This window comes from Lethenteron reissneri, chromosome 20, assembly GCF_015708825.2.
Source record: "Lethenteron reissneri isolate LAM-NWPU_2019-01 chromosome 20, ASM1570882v1, whole genome shotgun sequence".
Lineage (NCBI taxonomy): Eukaryota > Metazoa > Chordata > Hyperoartia > Petromyzontiformes > Petromyzontidae > Lethenteron > Lethenteron reissneri.
Window position 1 is genome coordinate 8389721 of NC_083798.1, and position 16918 is coordinate 8406638.

Sequence of the window (16918 nt, forward strand, 5' to 3'; positions counted from 1 at the left end):
TGATCGTCATCGCATACGCAGGAATTATCGGAATTTGTCGTCGTTTCAGTACGAAAGGAAGAGTGACATCACTTGGAGCTAGGTCGAGTCTCGGGATGAAGACGATTTCGCCTCGGTTGCAAAAGCGAACAATCTCTGTGGCTGTATAATTTGAAAAAACCCGTAATTTCACTTTAGCACTGTTTTCAAATCACCTGAAGCTGTTAACTGACAAATGTATCTTTACCGATGGACGCTTGATAGCGAAGAGTGAAGAAAGGAGAGTGCTGATAGTGTCTGAAGAAACTTAGCAAATAACGAAGCCCAAAGAGAAGCATTAGAGTTACGAATAAAATGATCAGAGTATAATTGTATCTTATCTAAATGTAATGGCAGGGATTATTGAAAAAAATGATGACATCAAACACTTAACTGCATTTCACTGTAGCACTGTATTAATGGCAGTGAATGTTGCACAAAAGGAAGTCATAAAACACCTCGCAGCATTTGACTGCAGCACTGCATTAATGGCAGTGGTTGTTGCACGCAAATGTGTCATAAAACACCTGACGGAATGTCACAGTAGCACTGTATTTAACGGACCTTCAATTACTTGAATTTCACTGCTCTGATACTTACTTATCGTCTGCTTTCGCTCGCTGGGGTTGAAAACAATTGGAATTCGATACAATGTCTGCAAGAAATGTTTATTGTAGCATAATTTGGAAGCGAAAAGTAGACTTACCTTTTGTTGGACGTGCCGAAGGAATAAATAAAGGCACCAAGTGCACTGTGATGCGGCGTAGAATTATTTATTGCCTTCACTTTCTATAAAGATACGTAAAATCGAAAGCGAATTTGCGTAAAAAAATTATCATAGCCGCTCGACCTTCTTCTGAATAATAATGAGGGGGGGGCATGTGGATTGACGTCACGTGCGAGACACACACACAGCCTTTTTTTGGCTCCTTATATTAGTTGCTGCGTTGATTTCTTTAATAGCTTTACTTTCCATAAATACAGGTCAAAATGAAAGGTAATTTGCGTAAACAAATGTTCGTTTCCACTCCACCTTCTTCATGCGGAGTGACGTCACCCGTTCATTATTAATGATGGGGGGGGGGGGGTCCATGTGGAGGACCTCACCTGTTCATAATTATTAGTCCGTTTGAACCACTTCTATGGGGAGGGTTTGTCGTGCTTGTTTGTTTCACACTTAACTTGTCATTTATCAATCTTTGGAAGAACGTAATCAACCAGGCTATGCGTTAACTATATGCTAACCGACTTTCTGTGTTGCATTGCATTACACTTCCTAATTTTACTAAATTTGATATCTACCGTGCTTGTTCCGTGCTTATTTATGGGTCCATTCTCTCCTCCAGCCACTATGGGCAGGAATTCCACACAACTCCCTCTCTGCCCCCCCCCCCTCTCTATTTAAGGCCTCGACACAGAGACGTTGCCTTTTTGTGTGCCTATGTGTGTCTCTCTCTGTTTTTCTCTGTGAGCCTCTCTCTGCTTGTGTGTATGTCTGTGTGTCTATGTTTTGTCTCGCTCTCAAATTTAGCAGTCTTTGGAGGAACGTAATCAACCAGGTGGGGTGTTGACTTGTGTTGGCCAACACTCTGTGTTGTATTGCATTATATTTCCAAGTTCACTATGTTCTTTTCTCATTCATTTGTACCTGATGATGGTTGCTTGTGTTGCAATCGAAATGTCGTATTCTATTATTATTTTATTTATTTCTACGTGACTTTACCGAAAGAACCAAAGAATAAGAGCATTGAGGCTGTACTTATTTCCTGCTTACAGCCATGAGCCAATGGTGGAATTCCACATTCTGATGGCAGGAGTGAGCTTATCCATAAGACAATTGACATGGAGCATGCTCCTGCATGTTCATATACATGTCATTTGGCATAATGTATAAATTTCGATTTAAAGCTTTCGTGACTGCAGGGATTCATCTTCTTGGTTCTTTCGGTAAAGTCACGTAGAAGGAAAATAATGGTGAGAATCTTTATTTATTTATTATTATTATTTTTCCTTCTATGTGACTTTACCAAAAGAACCAAGAAAATAATATGTATATTTACATGAGGTGTGTTCATGCATATTCAAATACACAGCACATTAGCAGAAGAACTTGGGCATGGCAGCGCAACATTTCTTGCACTGACTGAGAGAAATGGAATCACCTCAAATTAATTGTGCGTGAGCTCAGCTGTGTACCGAGTTCCAAATTAGAGACTCTAAAGTTCCCAGACAAACTCATGTTTTACGTGACACAAGACGTAGCATTACAAAAACCACTATCGAGTTCCCCACAAAGCAGTACTGATTTCATCGACCCCGGAGGCATGATGGGATATTAATTCGCAACCTTCCAATTGCGAGCCGCTTGCTCGACCACTGAGCCACGGGCCGGATGTTTCAATGACTGTCGTGGAGATGTGTGTTAGAACCTGACGTTGTCCTACAGGGTGCCCGAGGGCACAGGGCCACAACATACCTTGACCAGGATGTTGAGCATGGCGCCCGGGTACGAGACGGTGACCTTGGGCTTCTCGGCACTGCTCGTGTGGAAGATATAATTCTCGGGGAAGGAGCTGGGTAGTGCGCACCAGATCCCATCCGTGTCCAGCTCCAGCGGGCGGCTGCGGAAAGTCATCAGCGGCAAAGCAAATTAATCAGCACCGTTTAATCTGACCCGTTTAAAAGTGATATATCTTTAACTTAATATTTTTCACAAGCGTGTTGCAAGTGAATAAAGCATTGTCAATCGCTAGAACTCACCCGATCTGTTCCACGAGCTCACGGGCCTGCATGATAATGTTGGCTCCAGTGTGGCACACAATCCCGGCCATCTCCATCGAATACCAACGTGCCCTGCCACACGCAGAGGAACGGGGCAACACAACAACACGCTCATCCTCTCCTTAAACACGGGCGCAAGAGAGACATAGCAGGGCCGCACGTTTAGTTTAGCATTACTATTGCAGCAATACGTGGCAGGCTGACACCACATGACCTAAGCCGAAGCCGGCTGCACAAATCACACGTCAGTCTGTACCACATGGCAAAAGCACGAGTTGCATAATTTACACAAACACAAGATCCCTTGTACAAGACTGCTGGGGCTCATACTGCTAGCAAGCACCTAAGAGAGCCTGCGTAGTGTACAAATATTGTGGCAGAAATCTAGAACAACCCCCGGCCACTTTTGTCTCCCAGTGCTGATGTTTCATACACCAGACAAAGTACTCAGTTAAGGCTGAATTGACCTCAGGGAAGCTCAAGACACTCATCATCGATTAGAATCGGAATCTTTATTTATGCTAGAGGAGTCCGTTGACCTATATAGCTCTTTTTCATAAATTTCCAGTCGGGGCAGGTCAGAAAGTTACAACAAACAATAAAAAAACACAATAGAAGTGCAAAGTAGAGGAAAAGTAAGCAAATCATTTTAGTATATATCTATGTTCATATTACCAGGTAAAGCCAGGTAAAGCCTGGTAATATGGCTTATCGTGTTGGCCATGAGCAGAAACCGAATTCAATTTGCCGTGTTTTAGCACAATGCGCAAACGGCTGTGTTGGCGCTGCCAAAATAAATAATTTGGAATAATTTACACTCACGGGCACACAACTGAGAACAGTATTCCCTCGTTATTCACGAATTTGCTATTCGCAATTTTAGCTATCACCGAATCGCATTTGGAACTAAACAGGACTGCATCGAGAGAGAGAAAGAAAGTAATGAGATAAAGTGGTGATGCGGTAAGTTAATTTATAAACTATTATTTAATTTAATACTTCAATATATTTTTTTCATTAATGTTTATTAAAACCAATTAATTTATTTGCGTAATGATAATTTTCATGTATTTATGCCTTTCCGCAGCCCAATATCATTATCCACAACATTTTCTATTCACATGCATCGTACCCCTCGTGAAAAACGAGGGAATACTGTGTGCATAAAGAGGCATCGACACCCACCCTTTGCGCATAACGTATCCGTAGAAGGAGTTGAGGATGCACTTGTGTGCCAACTGCAGAGAGTCGTACAGGATCTCCATGTTCCGGCAGCGTTTAACCTCCGCGGCGTCACCGCTATCCGCGGCACTGCCCAGCTTGCGCTTCCAGACCTGCACCAAAACACACACACGCAACATGCGATGCCACGCATTGTAATACCACAGTGAGCAAAACATCACACCCAAGCCTTACACACCATCGGGGCAAGAGCTGCTAGAGCAGTGGAATGGCCCGGCAGTAGCGCTTTCGCCATTACAGTGAGTATTGCTACTCTGCCCTCTACTGGAGGGCGACTGCCCAGTACCGCCCTTCATGAGCCTCTTCCACAGAGGCCGATGTTGACACCGCTGGTGCCGGTCATCGGCAAGTCCAATCGGCTCCAAAACCTCCCTCAGCCCATCTCTTCTACAGCCCATACATAGGTACATACGCACGCACCTTGTGAAGGCCCTTGAAGTCGTAGCGGCGATCTCGGAACGCACGCACCGTGTCCACATAGAAGGAGTTCTCACGCTGGCACACGGTGGTCATGCGCTCTTCCATGCGCGTCACCCGCACCTTCTTGTAGGCCTTGTGGCAGTAATCTAGAGTGCACGCAAACACACGTGCATTCTAGACCTCTCTTTGTTTTTTCTCTTTATGCATGTTAGATGTTAAGGGTCAAGTTTTAAATGTTCAAGGTAATGTATTAGATGTTCAGGGTCAGGTGTTAGATCAATTTAACACGTAGGCTTTCGCGACCAATATTATTCATAATATAGGTTTTTGGGTCAGATCGCGTTATTATAAATGTGTCGAATCAGGTGCTAGATGTTCAGGGTCTGGTGTTAGATGTTCAGGTGTTAGATGTTCAGGGTCAAGGTGTTGGATGTTACGGGTCAGGGTGTTGGATGTTCAGGGTCAAGGTTCTGGATGTTCAGGGTCAAGGTGATTGATGTTCAGGGTCAAGGTGTTAGATGTTCAGGGTCAAGGTGCTGGATGTCCAGGGTCGGGTTTTAGATGTTCAGGGTCAGGTATTAGATGTTCAGGGTCAGGTGTTAGATGTTCAGGGTCAAGGTGCTGGATGTTCAGGGCCAGGTGTTAGATGTTCAGGGTCAAGGTATTAGATGTTCAGGGTCAAGGTGCTGGATGTTAAGTGTGAGAGTCAGATGTGTTGTTGTTAAGGGATTGGGGCTCTGGATGGCACCGCAGTTTACCTGCAAGGCGCTTCTTCTCGTACTTGGCTTGGTCCTCCCGGGACAGAGTGTGGAAGGCTCGCGGAGGTCCACCGGGGAACATGGATGGGAATTTTTCACTCTCCAGCTGCTGCTGGATGCGGTGAAACTCGCTCCGAGTGGCTGGCACTGTGAACGAGCGACGATATGATCACACACGTTGGAGCTGCCTGATATTGCAAAAGGATGGTGGACCAGAGAAGTAGATCAGAGCCAGAATCCAAGCATAACCTTGCTGAGTCTCAAGACTCTTTTTCATCATGGTCCTGCCATGTGTAATCCAAATTCAGTAATTTGCAGTAAGTATTTTAGCATTGAGATGTTTTTTGGCCAATACCAGTTACATTTTATGTTTTTGCTATGGAATGTATTTAAAAAACACAAAAACTCATGCAGAACTGGGGGAGAACAAACAAACTCCACACAGAAAGGCACCCGAATGGGAATCAAACCCAGGCCCTTCTTGCCGTGAGACACAAGTGCTACCATTGCTCCACTATCCGCCACCCCAAATTGCAAGTAATGCCATGGCACAAAACAAATAGTTCACTCACTGAACTCCCCACGCCACTGCCAAGCCATGCGACGCTGGCAGCTAGCACCTGGCTTGTTGAAGTCACAGGCTGCACACGTCGCCTCGTCCACCATGGCGGACGGCTGCAGTTCAAACAAAGGTAAAGACAAAGATCCACCATATAGACAGTTGGGGCAAGTGATGTTAGCAATCACCTATGAAGGCCGGCACGGCCCACAAGGGGGTGGGTGGCCAGCACCATGCCCAGCTGCATTTGTCTCCCCAGTGGTAATGTTTACACATCGCACCAGATATACATTTCAAGCCAAGTCGACCTAGGGAAGGCTCAGCACCAGTTCAGATAATCATCACTGGTGTTGACCGTGAGCGGGAATCGAGCATAGGTCACTGGGTTCGTTGCGCAGCACGCTAACCGCTACACTACCGCTGACCCCTTGCAGCTCAAACACACAGAGCATCCCTCGCAATCGCAAACGATGACTACTCAACTTCAGCCAAAATGTTGATCCATCATTAATATCTGGGTGAGGCAACATAATGATCTGGAGTCAAATGTGTGTGGTTCAGACACTCCACCACCCGACACGGCCACACAAATTAAACTGTCGCGCGTACAAGTGTCGAACAATGCGCCAATTAGAATTGTTTCAGCTCACTGGTAAGTTGAAGAATAATTCTCACTACCAAATTTAGCAATTTCATATGATGCTTCAATTAAAACTGCGTCAAACTTCATCAAGACAAAATCCAGGAAGTTAGAATAAAACTCCAGGACATAGTTTCAAATGAAACGTTGTACCTAATTTGATAAATTTGCTTGTGAGAATTGATATTCAGGCCACTGCAGAGCTCAAACAATAATTATTACAGTATAACACACTTGTGGTGGTGGAAAGCCTTACTGACACGCATGGTGGTGGAATTCCTGCAATCACGAAAGCTTCAAATCAAATTTGAACCACCTCTACAGGGAGGATTTAAGTTTGTTTTCTCTCTCTGTGTGTTTCTGTGTTATCTCTCTCTGCTTGTGTGTCTGTCTATGTGTCTCCGTGTCTGTGTTTTGTCTCTCCCTCAAATTTCACACTTAACTTCTAATTTAGCAATCTTTGAAAGAACGTAATCAACCAGGCTCTGCGTTAACTGCATGTTAACCGACTCTCTGTGTTGCATTGCATTACATTTACAAAATTTACAAAGTTTGTTTTCTCAAACTTCCTATTTCTCTCTCTAAAATTTGCCAGGTTTGTTAAGTTTGTTTTCTCCATTTGCTCTTTCTCTCCCCCGGCTGCTACGGGGTGGATTTCCACACAACTCTCTCATTGACATGCTAATTTCTCTACCCCCCCCCCATCTCTCTCTGCCCCAACCCCCATCCCCCCCCTCTCTCTATTTAAGGCCTCGATACAGAGGTGTTGTTTTTCTCTGTGCCTATGTGTATCTCTGTGTTGTCTCTCTCTGCTTGTGTCTCTCTATGTGTCTCCGTGTCTGTGTTTTGATTCTCTCTCAAATTTAGCAATCTTTGGAAGAATGTAATCAACCAGGTAGGGTGTTGACTGTTGTGTTAGCTGACTCTGTTTTATATTGTATTATATTTCTAAGTTTACTAGGTTTTTTTCTCATTCATTCTTACCTGATGACGATTGCGTGCGTTGCAATCGAAACGCCGTATTCTATTATTTAATTTATTTTCTTTCTACGTGACTTTCCCGAAAGAAACAAAGAGTAATTCCTGCAGTCACGAAGGCTTCAAATCAATACATTTTTCTTCTTGGTTCTTTCGGTAATCCTGCATAATGCACGGGCATAATATGACTTTGAAACCCCCCGCCTACCTCCTACGCATTTCCCATAAATATGCTAAATTCCTCTTGATATGCAAACTCTTTTGTCAAGGCGCTCTTCTGCCCCCTCCAACCCAGCTTAAATATACGCTCCAAGCTTGGTGGTGTTGCATTCTTCACCTGAGGACGTCTGCTTGCGTTGTGGCCGAAACGTCGTGAGAATTATTTTATTATGTTTTATTTTTATTATTTCCCTTCTACGTGACTTTACCGAAAGAACCAAGAAGATGAATCCCTGCAGTCACGAAAGCTTTAAATCGAAATTCAATACATTTTATTAATATGCTTGTTTGCTCAGGAAAAACCTCACCGAATCTTTACTCTATTTCAGGATGGTCCTGCTAAGTTAGGAAATCGCAGAACCAAGATAAAACCCATTCAGAGCAGGGAATGAATAAACTCAAAAGTCGGGAATCAAAACTAGGCCTGTCTTGCCGTGCGACATGATTGTTACCGCTACGTGACCGTGCTGCTCATATTCCTATCACGTCGCAATAATCCACCGAACCCATGTGCAAAGATCACGTGACGCTGAATGGAGCGTTGGGCGAGCGTGCAAGGCTGCACCTGCAGGCGGTTGGTCAGGATGATGTTGGGGTACATGGCCCCCACGTCCAGGTGGTAAATGAGTGGACACTCGATCCGGCTTGGCACTTCCTGCAAAGCACGAAGCTTGGACCGCACCTCCTCGCACACCTGTGTGGAGTGGGTGCACGCACACAACAGCAACGACAACCGCTGTTCAACGCTAAGTGGCGGTGACATCACCACGGTGCTTGTGCAAAGTTAGGTGAACCCTGAGGCCACGTGAAGTGTCTGAAGGCTCAATGCTGTGAGGTCATGAAACAGACCCAGATGTCATGGGTCAACTGAGATGACTGGCAGATGTGTCCCCTATGTGCCAATTGTGTCCCCTATGTGCCAATTGGCTGCCCCTCTACCCTCCACTGTTGTTGGTGGGCGACTGCTTCCAACTGCCAAGTAGCGTCTTTAATGAGCCTCTTCCATCAAAACAAATCTTGACACTACTGGTATCGGTCATCAGCAAGTCCACTCAACTCCACATATTCCTCTACCACATCAGCCCATCTCTTCTCTATCCAGTGCCGGGCACATTTAGCCCCCTCTATCCGACCAAATAGAAGCTGCTTTGGGAATGTGGGCTACATGACCCAGCCAAAGCAGCCTTGCTTAATGGAGGAGCTCAGTGATGGGACTGGGTCCAGATCGTTCAAGGATCTGTGAGCTCCTCACACAATCCAGGCTGGTTAAACCCAGGATGAAACGTAGGCAGGCCAAACTGAATGTTTCTAATCGGCGCAGATGTTCCATTCGAGGGGTCCACTTTTCACATGCATAGAGAAGGGAGGCCATAACAAACCTTTGGGTTTGAAAAAACCTGAAAGGTTCTTGCGGAGCGACGAACCTGGTAGCTTTCACACGGTGTTAATCAGCCAATGGAAACATAATACTGCCCCCGACTGATTCGGAGTGAGACCTCTGCTGTCAAACCGGAGCTGGTCAGAAGCACACTGCCCAGGTATGAAATCTTGTCCACTCCCTCCACAACTTCCCAATCACTCATGGGGAGTTGAGGGCGTGGAGTGTTTGATAGCACAACATATCCAGGCAGGTGCTTAGTATTTGGTGAGGCTGATGGTAAGGCCCCACCTCTTAGTGAACACTCGAGGTTCAGCATTAGAGCATCCAACTCTTTCTCAGAATGAGAAGCAATCACGAAATAATCATAAAAAATAACATGGTTGACTATAGGGAGCAAACCCTTGATCACACCAGGGCATCGATCAGCCTTTCATTGTATCTGTACCGGATAAAAAATTCCTCTGGTACAGCAATGAAAAACTTCCCAAACTATGTGGTCGAAAAATATGTTAAATAAAGTAAGCGCCACAAGACAGAAATGTAAGTCACGTTGAAATACCCTACATCAAGGACAGAGAATATGGCATCTATGCAGGACCGCTTCGGTCCTGCATAGATCCCCGTATCGACTAAACATAGTGGTGGGGCAAGTGCTTTTAGCGAGCACCTATGAAAGCCGGCATGGCACACAAGAGGGTGGGTGGCAAGTACTATGGCCGCCTTTGTCTACCCAGTGGTGATGTTTACACATCGGAGCAGGTCCTCATTTCAAGCTGAGTCGACTTAGGGGAGGCCCAAAACCGATTCAAAAAATCATCACCGGTGTTGGCCGTAAGTGGGATCGAACTCGGTTCGTTGGGTTCGTAGTGCATAACACTATCCACTGCTCACCACCTACGACACTCACCTGTTATCACACATCAAGGCTGGCTGCTGGCCACTAGTGATTTTTCTGGTCCCAACCAAAGATGTGTAATTTTCACATCCACCAACCTCAGAGAAGTTGTTGACCTTGTCCAGAGGAATCTTTTCCTCCTCCTCCAGCGCATGCTTCAGGGTGGTCTCAACCTTCTCCATGAGCTCCTCAAACACACCTGGGTTCTATCAGACACAGTCGCATGTTCGCAGCGTCACCCTCACTATCACTGATCAGTGCTCATCAGCACACAGTGGAAGTGTCCCGGCATCACCCTCGCCACTAATCGTCAGCAGTCAGATGTGGTGGTGCATGCCTGTAACCCAGAGACGGCATAGCGTTTAGATGCAAAGAAGACGCAACATTCTGCCACATGTTGGGAGGGTTTGAGATGTCCCGGCGTAAACGGTGCTCAATCAAAACAAATCATTATGATTCATCATCATTATAATTATTATTCAGGCACGTCGCGACACCACCACTGCAGGGAGAGAACATTGACACCAACCATCTTGAAGCGACAGGGAATGTCACTGCGGAAGACGCCGCACTCCAGGGCCTCCACGTGGCCCCCTACATAGGTCTCCGAGTCCAGCACGTGACCGTCGCCCGTTAGCCGGTTGAACTCCTCCTGCTGCTTGTTGGGGAACACGATGTTGGCATGGAATGCCTGCACCATGAGTAGTGCCTCGCACAGAGTGCCAGAGCCCTTCCGAAGCACCTGTGACAAAGCCAAAGACAAACATCCCCCGTATAGCTGATAACAGGCTGTAGGGGCAAGTGCTGTTAGCGAGCAATGCCTATGAAGGCCAGCACGGTACGTGATGGGGTGGGTGGCCAGCACCACGCCCGGCCGCCTTTGTCCCTGAGTGGTGATGTTTGCACACTACATGGTACTCATTTGAGGCCGAGTTGACCTAGTGGGGACCCAGGACCCCTTCAGATATTTGTCATCGATGTTGGCCGTGAGCAAAAATCGAACTCGGGTCGCCGGGTTCGAAGTGCAGCGCGCTAATCACTGCACCACCACCCCAAACCCGTGTGTAAGCGCATTCGCTGCCAGAGAGGGTGTTGTTAGCAAGCAGCTGTTTAACATCCCAATGATGAACTCTAAACCGTGTTATACTCGAGACAATGATGCTTACTATCACGCTTGTTTAAACATGAAAGTCCCACCGAGTTTCAATACTCTTTTTCAAGAGGGTCCTGCCATGTTTTTACAGTGGGCGGTGACGAATGGTATGTTTCCCAATTAATTAGCAAGTAATATAATAAATTTGGCCCCTGACACCAGCACAGGATGGCCGACTCTTCTTCAAATGCCATCACGGGATCTTTAACACCATCTGTGAATGTCCTGGGATCTATTCCCAACTGGGGCGCCTTTCTATGTCGAGTTTGTATGTTCTCCCCCTGTTCTACAGGGATTTTCTCTGGGTTCTCCAGTTTCCTTCCATAGCATAACAAAACATACAATCTTGACTTAAAGCTTTCATGACTGCAGGAATTCATACTCTTTGGGTCTTTCGGTAAAGTCACAACTTTACCGAAAGACCCAATGAGTATGTAAAAACATACAATGTAACCAGTATTGGCCAAAACGTCCCAATGCTGAAAAAATATTTACAAACTACTCGATTGGGATTATACATTGCAACATCGCCCCCTACCATGAAACTTGGCAGGACCCACCTAAACAAAAAATTATTGAAACTCATCAAGGCTTTCGAGTAAGCAATAAAAAATAGATAAATATTAAACCAAGGCATCCTGCCGGATTTGAAACAGCAACCTCTGCGACAAAATGGCACGCACAATACCACTGGGCCACGCGACGGCACATGTGGAGGAGTACTCGCCTCGTCCGGCTCCATGGGGATGATGGTGCAGAGCGCGAAAATGAACGGGTGCACGTATTTCATGTACATGTAGTAGGTGGCCACCGCGTCCGACACCGAGTACGTGGCCAGCGTCTACACGCAGACAGTGGGCAGCAGCAACAGTGGATCACAGACGAAGATCCCCCATATAGCCTTTAATAATAAATATAATGGTAATTTACTTATTTATTCAGGAATAAGACTCTTTTTCAGAACGGTCCTGCATTGGATTTTATTTTAAGAGGTTTTCAGACAATTAACGACTTATTCAAGTGCGAGAAAACCAGAGCACCCGGAGAAAATCCACGCACGTGAGGGGGGATACACTCGATCCCCATACAGATGGAAACCGATGGTGTGATTAGTCAACTTGCTCTATGGCCTTCTCATGGCAAGCCAGGGTATGGCAACTCAGAGCCCATGGAAAAGGGAATTTCACAAAATGTTTGCTGATCGCCAACTCTCGCCTCTATATAGAACTTGAAACGTGAACATTAATCGACATTGTGCCCACACCTGTGGCTCTTCAGCTGCCATGCGACACATCTCCTCGGGATCCAGCTCAACGGGGTCGTACCCCAGCTTCGCCTTGGCGGCCGCCTTGAGGTTGTGCGAGCCAACCGGCAGGTAGCTGTCCCTCTTCACCCAGCTGCTCGATCCCCACATATACACACGGCGCAAACTCACGATGGCTACCCGCGTGCACCTACGCAGGCGGGGTGTACCACGCCACTTCCCGATAAGCATTACACACAGCAACATTGCCCCCTACTGGCGGCCCAGTGCCCACTGCTGCGGATGCGGTAACTGTGCTACAATATGCGCCATCTGCTTCACGGTGGTCTTCGAGAAGCGGAGGTAACTATGTGCCGGCATCAAGGTCCATAATTACCTGTCAATTACATGGAAAAATTGCCACGTATTGTCGCATTGCATTATAAGAATGCAAATACTAAATTTGCATCAAAGTATTAGTTATAAGGCCGTGTGAAGTTGCCTTTTTCTGCACAGGCACAGCTACCATCATGGGGTCCACTAAGCAAAAAATAAATGTGCTCTAATAACATTTAGTGACATGATGTTACTATACGTAATACCAATGGAGTAATTTACAGTGAATTTTTCAGCATTGGGATTGTTTTGGCCAAAAACAGTTAGACTGTGTGTGTATTTTAGCTATGGGACGAAACCGGAGAAAGCACATGCAGAACAGAGGGAAAACATACAAACTCTGAAAGGTGCCCAGCATTCAGAATCAAACCCAGGACTTTCTTGCCGTGAGGCACAAGCACTATTTCTGCGCCACCTGCCGGCTATAACAATGTGCAGTGCAGACTTGGAAAAAAACTACAATTGTTGATGCTAACGATCATGACGATGACGTTGCAGAACATGTTACCGTAGACAGTCCATGTGCAGTGCTTGTGTGGCCTTGTACTCTCCCTGCGAATCCTTCTGGAACCCGGTCTCAATGAGCAGATCCAGGCCATGCTCGAGAGCACGCCGCTCCACAAACGGCCTCGAACCCCCAACACAAGACGCGCACACATGAACAACACTCAAACATATTACATACATCCATATGCAAGTACAAAGATCCCCGTATAGCCTTAACAGACTGTTGGGGCAAGTGCCCCGGCCGCCTTTTGTCTCCCCAGTGCCAATGTTTAGACACCGCACCAAGTATTAACATGATGCCGAGTCGACCTCGAGGAGGCCCAGGTGCGGTTCAGATAATCATCACTGGTGTTGGCCGTGAGCGGGAATCGAACTAGGGTCATTAAGTTCGTAGCGCAGCATGCTAACTGCAGCGCCACCGCTCCCCACTACACACAAACACACACGCACAAACAAGCAAGCAAGCTAATTACAAACACGTGCACATAAACGCATGCGCACACATGCACGAGAAGTGCTATATTACAGATTCCGATAAAGGCATTCGCATGAGAAGTTCACACACAGACTGACATGCACGCATATTGGGATGAGCTGCGTTTGCATCGGTTGAGACGCGTTGTGATCTGCGGACCTCACCAGTCAAAAGAGTCGCCGTTGTAGGTCACGAAGATGTTTGGTTTGGTTTCGTGGAGGTGATCGAAAAACCTCTGCAGGAGTCCAGCCTGTCCAAAGCACCGTGCAATGAGCTTAGTTTACAAGCTATCACGTCTCACCAACTTAAACTTGGACCTAAACTTCCATGTACTTTCCATATGGGACATGAAGAAAAATAAGTTCTTAAGTAAAAGCCGGCAATGGGCAGATTTTGATTAAACATGATCTGTTACAAAAAACAAAAGATTTATATTTGGCCGGATAGCTCAGCGGTGGAGCGAGCCATTACCAAAGTGGAAGGTTGTGAGTTCAAATTATAGTTGGGGGTTGACTCAGCCCATCATCCCTCTAGGGTCGATTAAATGAAAACCACTTTCTGGAAATGACAATGGTTGTCCTATGGATAAACTCGCCCCCACCATAAGAATGTGGAACTTCCACCATTCGCTCAGGGATGCAAATGGGACATAACCATCAATGCCTCAATCCTCATTGTTTTTTGTTTTCTGTCCTTATTTTTGTTTATTGTTTGTTGTTGTAACTTGCCGATACTCCCCACCTGGACATCTGTGAAAACGAGATTAATATATCATTGGATTCCCCCAGTCTAGATAAAATAAAGATTCTAAATTGAGCACCAAGTCACTCTGAGCTTAAGCTGGTTTAATGAAACATCAGCTGTACCTCATCGGCCTCGTTGAAGATGGTGAAGGGACCTTCATATTCGGGCTTCGGTGTAAACTCAAAGTCCTCAATGTCCTCCGAGACGACCTCCCGGTTGGTGATGAGGTATCCCTGGAGACGTAGCCAAACGTGCCAAATTATTACTCCATCACACCGGTGTGTTCGAGAGCAATCTCACAACATTTAACAAATAGGTACGGCCAGTTGCAAGAAATTGTGAATAGGTAGTGCGATGTCATCAAAGTGCACCCACAACGGAAGAGGAAGTGGCAGCAAGTGAAACTTAGATGTTAATATATTCACATGAATGATGTTATGAAGCTGATAATACATTATTTTAGATATGTTAACATAAAGGTATACTTATCTGGTGAAACAAGTTAGTTATACTTAATTAGTTGTACTAAATAGTTGTTAAATTATAAAAAATATATTATACAGTATATGTGAATGTGAGGTACAGATTTACGTGATAATACTGGTTAGTAAGTCAGTTATACTAAATGGTTAGTCACGTTATAATTCAGCTGGATTATTTTCAATCAATGTGTAGTGAGCGACTTCCATGACACGACGTGCAGAGGGCTCCTTTTATATGTCTCACACTTACAGGCACAATCACCATAATGAGCCAAGAATGTCTATTTGTGTGAAACGCACGTGACATCACTCCACATGGCGCACCCTCCCCCCCGTCATTAATATTCATGAGAGGGTGACATCACTCCACATGGGGGGGGGGGCGAGGTGCCTCCTCCCCCCTCCTCAGCGTCAACTTATAACCCTCACTACAAAGGCAGAACCCTCACGTCACGCGATCTCAGTAACGCTATTGAGACATAGAAGTAAAAAGGACGTCATGATGAACAAGAGATTATAACCTTTAAATGAAATAAGTCTGTCACCGCGCCCTTACAAATTGCACACGAATTGATGCAATGAATATCACGTCGCGGTCTGCTTTTCGCTTGCAAGTTTTAGATTTACTGAAATACACCTGTCCTTGGACAGGCAAAAGGCGAGTATATATATGGGGCTACGCATAGGTGACCCATCCACACAGCCCCATCGTCGGCGTCTAACTATATAACTGGCTGACTAATATAGAGGCGACGACGATGGGAGCCGTACAGCGGATCGGCCATGCGGCTGGACGATGGAGAAGAGATGACGGCGAAGACAGCGACGGCAGCCAGGACCCGGACCCAACGACAGCCCCGAATTGTCGGTCACGTCCCCCCTATATACTCCTCGGCGTGGCCAGGCCCCGCCTCTAGCCACGCCCCTTCTAGAACCTTCGAGCAGGTTCCCAGAGATTCCAGACTGACCCCACCTTTAACCTTTAGCACAGTTACACCCCCCTCATAATTGGTTATTATATAACGCACCCTTACCCATGATTATCCCTTCTGGTCATTACAAATGTACACACACTTTTTTAAAAGGTTGGCATGTTATTATTTAATGATACATTTCCAAGCTGCACTCATCCTAAAGCTGTCTGCTTGTTTGAAATTATATTTACTTATTTTCAATTTAAACATATTCTCCAGTTATTCTTGTCCAATCGTTATTAATTTTACATAGAACATTATCAAAATGGAGAGTCCTTGTTGGCAAATATGTTCCGCAACTGCTGACAATTGTGTTTGTGACTATTTTATATTCCAAGAAAACATGACAGTTGGAGAACATGCCTGCCAATAGGGTCATCAGCTGATTTTGATTAATGTAAAAAAAACCAGGCCAACTTAAATTAGGAGTTTCACTTACTTTCAAATTAAATTCCAGCTCTAGGAATTTTGTTACATCAGTGTGACTGACATAACAATAGCGAGCGGTAGAGCGTTCGCCGATAATGAGAGATGTTCATGATTCGAATCCGGCAGGCCACCCTGGTTAATACTGCGCATGTATTTTCAACAAAATACTACGCAACTTCTGCTTCAGTGGACACGAAATATCTCACGACTTCATTTGAAGAACAGTCGGCCGCTGTGCACTGGTGTCAAGGTCCAATTTATTTTTTAAACAAATTACTTGCCAAGTAGCTATCCCTCAATTTATGAACGTTCGGTTTACGAAATTTTGTGATAATGCAATTGACAAATTATGGATTTTTTTCCATTTAAAAAATAAAATTTCCACGTAAACGAAGTTCAAATGGCACACGCCATAAGATGATCAAACAAAAAGCACCCGGGAGGCTGCGTGATCCATCCACGTCAGCAACACGGTGTCCCTGCAGTGCAACGAAACCGCCTCTACATCAACTTTCCAGGCATTCCAACATGCAGATCTTTGGTGAGTTCCCAAGAAAGGTAAAAAAAATGTTAAAATTAGTTATATGATAATTTTAATGTATGTTCATTATTCTAATTTTTTAA

General features: G+C 45.4%; 1 protein-coding gene across 1 annotated transcript in view; it reads right to left on the reverse strand.

Annotated features, from left to right (window-relative positions):
- The window catches only part of POLE (DNA polymerase epsilon, catalytic subunit), a 90129-nt gene that overhangs the window by 58361 nt on the left and 14850 nt on the right, over positions 1-16918 (reverse strand). Inside the window, 14 exon segments of the mRNA XM_061554752.1 lie at positions 2495-2639; positions 2779-2871; positions 3985-4133; positions 4462-4607; positions 5220-5366; positions 5792-5894; positions 8181-8309; positions 9990-10097; positions 10421-10633; positions 11772-11885; positions 12309-12441; positions 13192-13311; positions 13830-13915; positions 14532-14642. Of these exon segments, the coding sequence (XP_061410736.1) occupies positions 2495-2639; positions 2779-2871; positions 3985-4133; positions 4462-4607; positions 5220-5366; positions 5792-5894; positions 8181-8309; positions 9990-10097; positions 10421-10633; positions 11772-11885; positions 12309-12441; positions 13192-13311; positions 13830-13915; positions 14532-14642 (1797 nt within the window).